The 7880-nt window shown below is 47.9% G+C and overlaps 2 protein-coding genes across 3 annotated transcripts in view; one reads left to right on the forward strand and one right to left on the reverse strand.

Annotated features, from left to right (window-relative positions):
- The window catches only part of NCBP2 (nuclear cap binding protein subunit 2), a 34428-nt gene extending 28638 nt beyond the window's left edge, over nt 1-5790 (reverse strand). For both annotated transcript variants that reach the window (XM_060639618.2, XM_060639617.2), the window contains exons 1-2: nt 5520-5790; nt 324-505 (exon numbers count right to left, since the gene is read on the reverse strand). In XM_060639618.2, coding sequence (XP_060495601.1) covers nt 324-505; nt 5520-5597 — 260 coding nt within the window. In that variant the 5' untranslated portion in view covers nt 5598-5790. The remainder of the gene's footprint in view (nt 1-323; nt 506-5519) is intronic.
- On the forward strand, nt 5782-6560 carry NCBP2AS2 (NCBP2 antisense 2 (head to head)). Its single transcript, XM_060639619.2, has one exon. It carries the CDS (start codon nt 5827-5829, stop codon nt 6124-6126), a length of 300 nt encoding a protein of 99 aa, XP_060495602.1. The 5' UTR covers nt 5782-5826; the 3' UTR covers nt 6127-6560.
- The last annotated feature ends 1320 nt before the right edge of the window (nt 6561-7880 follow it).

The raw sequence follows: 7880 nt of genomic DNA on the forward strand, positions 1-7880 counted from the left end.
TGGACACAACCGAGCCACCCAGGTGCCCCCGCTTTGGACTTTTGTAAATATCACGAGCATATACTGTCAACAGATTGTTTCTTAAAGAATCAGTTATAAACAAAAGCATGGATTTCAGAACAGGATGTAAATGTTACCAGCTTTCACAATTCAAGAGTGTAGACACATTGGACAGGAAGTTAAGAGGGAGATGAAGGAAGAAGGAGAGGTTAAGTACAGGGATGCTAATTAGTGGATGGCCTCACTCAATTTTTCAACAGGTGACTAGCCACTCTAGGCCCACCCTCATCCAATAGCTTATGCCAGACACATAGGAAGGATACTCCACAAAGCAGAACCCACATGCTGTCTTCTTCATCTTATCCAGGCCCATAATGATTTTCTTTATGTCGCCACTTTTACTGAAAAGTTCATAGATTTGTTCTTCAGTTGTGTAAAAGGAAAGATTTCCAACATACAACGTACAGCTCTTCTTCAGTAATTTTTCCTGTTCTTCATTGTCACCCTGGAATTTCAAATAGAGAAAAAGTTAAGCAACACAATCTAAGAAGAGTCCTGCTTAAACAGTATTCAAAGTATGGCAATTAGTTCTGATTTGGGAATCAGCTTCTTTCTCATCATCCCAGTCTACCACAATTTCCTTGCCAAAAGGAGAGAGGGGAGAGGGAGGGAGGGAGGGAGGGGGGAGGGGGGGGGGGAGAGGGGAGGAGAGGGAGGGAGGGAGGGGGGGGAGAGAGAGAAAGACAGGTGTTCACATTCTAGGAGGCACATCTGCAGGTCCAGACTGCTTCTAGGAGACAGCCACAACTTGAGTCATGTTGCACGTAGCCCTCCTTCTGTAACACACTGCTCCCAATGGCATGCCTTTTCCGTGCACACTCCATATCCTCAGCATTAGATCCTTCTCTCATTGTTCAATACACTAGAAAGGTCTTTTTTGTAGTGAAAAATAAATGCATTTTCAGACAGGTATCCCTTATAATACTCTCCTAGAGAAGAGATGGTTTACATGCTCATAGATTTTTCTGAGTTTAGGAGAAAATGTAATAATCACTAAAAACAAGTGCTTATGTTCTTGACAGCCTTCCTAATTTGGAAGACAGGATGAAGCCAGAGACAGAAACATAACTGGCCTTCAGCCAACACACTTCACAATACTTGGGACTCATCATGGGCTAGATCTAGTATTTTATATGCCGGCATAGAAACTAGTTGGCCATCTTGGATCTCCTCTTCTAGCCTCCACAATGGGCAGGACAGATGCTGACTAAATAGAAGCCCTACCCACTGACCTGCTCTCAGGCTCTCAGGTTAGGGCTCTAACACCAACCATACAGTGGTATTCCAGTTTGGAAAGTGGCTGGGTAGATCCACACTCAGGCCCCCAGAGCACTTTCCCAAGAGGCCTCCCTTCTTCACTTACTACTCTCTATATAATGTTGATCCAGCTTCCTTCACTCTAATAAGACTTTGCATTGTTGGTCTCTGAATGCTTTGTAGCACAGTGGTCACTCAGACTAACAGATCTCATGTGATCACGTTCAGTGGTAGAACAGAGGAAAAGACAAACCATCTGAACTCACATCAAGGGGAAAATGATGAGATAAATTATGGTACATCAATAAATATAAAACTATGCAGCCCCAAGAAAAAAGTAGAACCACATGCAGCGATAAGGAACATCTCCAAGATAGCACACTGAAAAAAGGTACAGAACAATGTGAAGGGTATGCTCCAAATTATTACTGTTTTTAATGTTTACTTATTTTTGAGAGAGAGAAGGACAGAGGATCCCAAGCTCTGCGCTGACAGCAGCAAGCTTGATGCCGGGCTCAAACCCATGAAACCACAAGATTCCAACCTGAGCTCAAGTTGGAGACTCAATGGACTGAGCCACCTAGATGCTCCCAAATTATTATTTTTTTAAGTATGAATATACATAGATCTCATACACAAGAAACAGGTATATCTTCCTCCAGTGACCACAGGCCAGAGACTTCCACCTATGAATCGCATTTAATTCTCAGAACAGAATGAGGTAGGTTCTTTTGAAAGAGAGAGTATGTGAGCAGGGGAAGGTCAGAGAGGGGCAGAGCGAGAGAGAGTGAGCACGTGCATGCAAGAGAGAAATCCCATGCAGGCTCTGAGCTGACAGTAAGGCTCAAACTCAGGAAGTGTTAGATCATGACCTGAAACCAAGAGTTGGACACTTAACCAACTGAGCCACCCAGGTATCCCGAAGTAGGTCCTGTTTTATTATCCTATTTTACACCTGAGAAAAGACAGTTAAGTAATTTATTCAAGGTCATACAGCTACTCAGTAGTTGCAGCTGGAATCCAAACCCAGTCTTAGCCCCAATCCCATACTTCCTTAAAAAGTACACAGGACAATAAATAAACATTAAAAAAAAAAAAAAAAGTACACAGGACAAGTCATTCTACATTAAAAACAAGTTTTCGGGGCAGTCAGTTAAGTGTCAGATAGATTAACGTGGCTCTATCAGTTAAGCGTCTCAGGTGGCTCAGTCAGTTAAGCGTCTGACTTCATTTCAGGTCATGGTCTCACAGTTTGTGAGTTCAAGCCCCGTGTCAGGCTCTGTGCTGACAGCTCAGAACCTGGAGCCTGCTTCAGATTCTGTGTCTCCCTCTCTCTCTGCCCCTCCCCCACTCACACTCTGTCTCTCTCAAAAATAATAAACATTAAAAAATTAAAAATAAAAAAAGAGAGAGAGAGACAGAGACAGAGTGAGCAGGGAAGGGCAGAGAGACAGAGACAGAATCCAAAGTAAGCTCCAAGCTTTGAGCTGTCAGCACAAAGCCTGATGTGGGGCTTGAACTCGTGAACCACGAGATCATGACCTGAGCTGAAGTTGGTCACTTAACCGACTGAGCCACCCCAGCACCCCTTTTAAAAATATGCCTGGGTGGCTCAGTCCGTTAAGCATCCAACTTCAGCTCAGGTCATGATCTCACGGTTTGTGAGTTGGAGCCCCACATTGGGTTCTGTGCTGACAACTCATGAGCCTGGAGCCTGCTTTGGATTCTGTGTCTCCCTCTCTCTCTGTCTGCCCCTCTCCCGCTCCAAGTTTCTTTCTCTCTCAAGAATAAACATCAATTTTATTTATTTATGTTTGTTTGTTTGATTTATTGCTTGCATGCAAGAGTGGGGGAAGAGCAGCAAGAGAGGGAGAGAGAATCTCAAGCAGGCTCTGCGCTAACAGTGCTCTAACTCACGCAGGACTTGAACCCACAAACTGAGATCATGACCTGAGCTGAAATCAAGAGTTGGATATTCAACCAACCGGGCAACCCCGGTGCCCTGAGTTTTCAGAGCTTTGGAATGAGGCATTAGATAAAGTAGATTCACCTTATTTGTATCACTGCTGTTACTGATTTATTAAAATTACCAGGAGGCCTTTTCTTTTTTTAATTCTACTTTTCTCACACATGTAAGTAATCCAAACAAATAGCCTATTCCAAACAAACAGCTACAGCTTAAGACAACTGTGGTGTAAGTACTCACTTAAGGAATATTCATGTGGGTTCCATTCAGGGAACACCAGAAATTCCTCATGATAGTATCTTACTACTATCTGAATAAAGTTACAGGTCCCTCAGACCACACAGATGAATAACAGAAAAAGTTGAAACTTTTCACAGTTTTAATCTCATAGGATACCTGAAATTCAAGATGGTTATGATGCAGGGAACTTTCTAAAGCAACAAGAACTGTAAAAGTGATAGAAGTGAAAATCTTGCTTGGCATATAGTAAGCATTTAAAAACGGCTGGCTTGGGGCGCCTGGGTGGCGCAGTTGGTTAAGCGTCCGACTTCACCCAGGTCACGATCTCGCGGTCCGTGAGTTCGAGCCCCGCGTCAGGCTCTGGGCTGATGGCTCGGAGCCTGGAGCCTGTTTCCGATTCTGTGTCTCCCTCTCTCTCTGCCCCTCCCCCGTTCATGCTCTGTCTCTCTCTGTCCCAAAAATAAATAAAAAACGTTGAAAAAAAAAAACAAAAAAAACGGCTGGCTTAGTGAATGAATTTAAGATCATCCTCAATTTGGCCTCAAAATTTCCTTTTCCCTACCCTACTAACACATTTTTGCATTCTCCATGCCCACCCTCTTCTAATGTTTTATTTATTTTTGAGGAGACAGAATGCAAGGGGGTGGGGGAGACTGAGAGGAGGGAGATGGAGAGAGAGGGGGAAGGTGAGAGAGAGAAAGGGAGAGATGGAGGGGGAGAGGGGGAGGAGAGAGGCGGGAGGAAGAGAGAGAAATCTGAAACAGTCTCCAGGTTCCGAGCGGTCAGCACAGAGCCTGATGCAGGGCGAAGTTGGAGGCTTAACCGCCTAAACCAGCCAGGTACCCCTGCCCACATTCTTCTGAAAACACGTCCCTCCTTTCCTGTCACAAGCTGTCTTCCTTTTCTGAATCTTCACAGGATTCCCTTATCCTCGCCATTTCTGCTCTAGATTATGATTACTTGCCACTATTTACAATCCCTATTAGAAGATTATAAACTCTAAGGGTACGGAAACAATATTCCCTCTCCCTCTAGGACTTAGCAGTTTCGGCAACAGCACTCGATAAAAGTTTACGAAATAACCAGTGGTTGATGAGTGTTGCTCCACTTCAACACTGCCTCTGCTGATACTCAACAGCCCACCTTGAATATTTGCAGCCTTTCCTTTTCCCACAAACTAAAACCTCCCTCTTCTGAAACCCAGCAGTTCTCTGATCTGGACACCTAGACACTTAAAAGTGCCTAGCTGGGATGGTCCACCTTCCCACTCCGAGGGCTCCTTAAGGTTGGAGACAAGGCTGAACTTTGTGTCTCCCAGCCCACTGCGCAGAACTTTGTAGGACCAATCTACTGTGCCAAGGAAGGAAAGGGCCACAACGACAAAAAGCTGATCTAACTTAAAATAAAAAAGCACTTAGGGGCACCTGGGTGGCTCAGTCAGTTGAGCTTCCCACTCTTGATTTCAGCTCAGGTCATGATCCCAGGGTCACGGGATGGAGCCCCGCACTAGGCTCCCCGCTGGGCAGGGAGACCGCTTGGGATTCTTGCCCTCTCTCTCCCCCTCTGCAACTCTTCCCCGCTTCTGCTCCCTCTCTAAAAATTAAAAAAGTAATAAAAAGTCCCAGTACCTGGGTCAGGAAAGCGCCCCTCCATACTCCCTCCAGGTGTCAAAAGGACACCTTTTGCCCCTCATATCACAAAGTCACCTTCCCAGGCCATTGCCTGTGAAAACGCAAGCCACCGTTACTACTGCCGCTGGAACCCCTCTGCAGGGAGCAGCTGCAAGGGAAAGGAAAATAAGCCTCAAATTCTCTATGAGATAAAGGCATTCAGTGGTATCTAAACGCCCTTTCAGCATCCGTTCCCCAGGAGGCACCGGGCCTCATTTCGCTTTTCGGGAAACCAAAGAATGGAAAACGACACAATGAGACAACAGTAAGCCGATTCTGGGCGATCTGGCCCTGGGCCTTCCTTCTCGCGGCCCGGCCTCCCTCACCCGGAAGTGCTGGTCCCGGTACTGGCTCAGCTCCACGTAGGAGTCGCTGCGCAGCGCCTTCAGAAGGCCGCCGGACATAGTGCAGAGAGGTAGACGAAAACGCCGCCACTCAGGGATCAACGAGGCAGCCGCGGCGGCGGCGGAAGCGGAAACGCGCTGAAGCGGCCGCAGAAGGTGGATATCCTATGGACCAATCCCAGCGCGGCAGTGTCGTCACGGGGCGGGGCGGGCGCAGACGTGGTCCGTGTTTGGGAGTCGTCGGTCGGAAGTAAGAGCTGTGGCCTCTCGGTTCCGGGTCGCTCCGAGAATGGTTCTTCGGCGGCTCTTGGCCGCGCTGCTCTACAGCCCGCAGCTGGTGGAGCGTCTGTCGGAGTCTAAGCCCATCCGGCGTGCGGCGCAGCTCACAGCCTTCGCACTGCTGCAGGCCCAGCTCCGCGGCCAGGACGCAGCCCGGCGCCTTCGAGCCCTCGCGGCTGGGCCCGCGGGTTCCCTAGGTCGCCGCGCTGCCCGCTTCAAAGACACCTTCACTCAGGAGCTGCGCCGCGGCCTCCGGGACCGCCCGGGGTCACCCCCGGGTAGCCAGAGGGGCCCAGGCGCAAACCCCTAAATCCACGTGGGCCCGATCAAGGTCACCGGCTTTCCTTTCTGGGCTCGACACAGGCCTCGGCGGTAAGGAGTCACCGTGGGCACTGTGCACGGCTTCGAATTCTGACTCAGATTGTCGGCCTTCTGGGGTTCCATTCATCAGGGAGCCCAGGCCAAACCGACATCCCCGGTGAAGCCCTGTGATCCGACTGGACAATGTGAAGAAAGCCCCGAAGCCTGACAGAAGCAGATAGGCTGGGCCCTGATGTACCGTGTACAGGGAGCTATGAACCAAACCACAGCCGAAAGAGTGCCCTCTGCTAATGGGACTAAAACTCGTGCTAGATGCTGCTACCTCTGCACTCACAGAGCAGCGCGCTACTTCCAGGGGGGGGAGCATGGATGGAAGGACAAACCTGCAGCTGCCCAAATCCTCTGATTAAATGGATGAGCTGAGTAATGATGTGAGTGTGGTACTTCTCTGGCAAGATGGGCTAGGGTTCCTGGGGACTATGGGCCCATGGTAATACTAGTTAACGCATTTTGAATGCTTATTCTGTGCTGGCACTTGATAATTGCACTCCGTGTGGATTACCTCACACTTTACAACCACTTTCATACGAAGCAGTGTAGGTTACATCTTTACAGAGTGGGATGTGAATACATGAGTTTGATTCCAGGGCCTAAGTCCTTAGTTACAAATCTCTGCAGCATTTACCCTGGCCTTCAATGCCTGCCTTCACGCCAGGACCTCCTTCCTCCAGAAGTCACCACTGGGCGTTAGGACCACTGCCTACCATGGAACAAGCTGCCTGGATTCCTAGTCCCAGTTTTAGAGGGTTTGGGATACAATCAAGACTATGGCCCAGTTAATGGACCCGTGATTAGGAAATCCATGGTATACAGAAATGTCTTGTCATCTGAGGCTTCTGACTGAATTTCTGATTGCCTCTAGTTAGGCTCCACAGCTAATCATGCAATCTAGGGAATTTGAAGCCACAGGAGATGCTTTTAGGCTGGTGACCAGCAAGAATTTATATTTTGGCCTTTTTTATAGTCACAGAGAGGGAGCTGGATATGGCCAGAGACCTCCCATGGGGATGGAGAAGCTAAAGTAGCTTTCCTAATGTTCATACTTCTGATTTGATATCCCATCAGAGGTGCTGCTATTTAATCCTCTCTGCGGCCAGAAGTTCCACTGTCCTGATGACCAAAGTCCTGATTTGGCATCCTACCCCCTGTCCTATCAAAGGACAAGTCCTCCCAGACCAGAGACAACTCTGGATTCTTCTTTGAGGCTGTCAATGAGGAGCCTGAAGACCTTGTTCCTTCTACTGCCTTTCTGCCTCATTGGTCTCAATCTCACTCATTTGTCTCGATCTCAGAGCAGCAGAACATTAGCAGTCTCCAGCTGGATCCCCTACCCTCAACACAGGTCAGCACACTCAGTGGTAGGTCTTTTTCCAGACTGGCAGACAGCAAAAGGAAGCATTGTAGGAAGCCATGAAGCTACTAGACAAACTGGCCATTTTGGTAAGAAAGGGAAAAAAAGCAAGAGAGGGGGACAGTTGTTTATTTCTCATGGAAGAAGTGTATAAGAAGTAAGTTCCCTCCATTTTTGTAGAGGGAGTCCAAGCAGAGAGAGAGAAAACAAGAGTCCTTTCTATTCTAGTGACAGGTGATTTAAAAGGCGAAAGATTTATGCGATCTGAAGAGAAACCAGAGTATAGTGACAGGTGATTTAGATGCCTCCGCACTTCATTGGAGAAGCCTCCA

The sequence above is a fragment of the Panthera onca genome, chromosome C2, assembly GCF_046562875.1.
Source record: "Panthera onca isolate mPanOnc1 chromosome C2, mPanOnc1 haplotype 2, whole genome shotgun sequence".
NCBI classification, from domain to species: Eukaryota; Metazoa; Chordata; class Mammalia; order Carnivora; family Felidae; genus Panthera; species Panthera onca.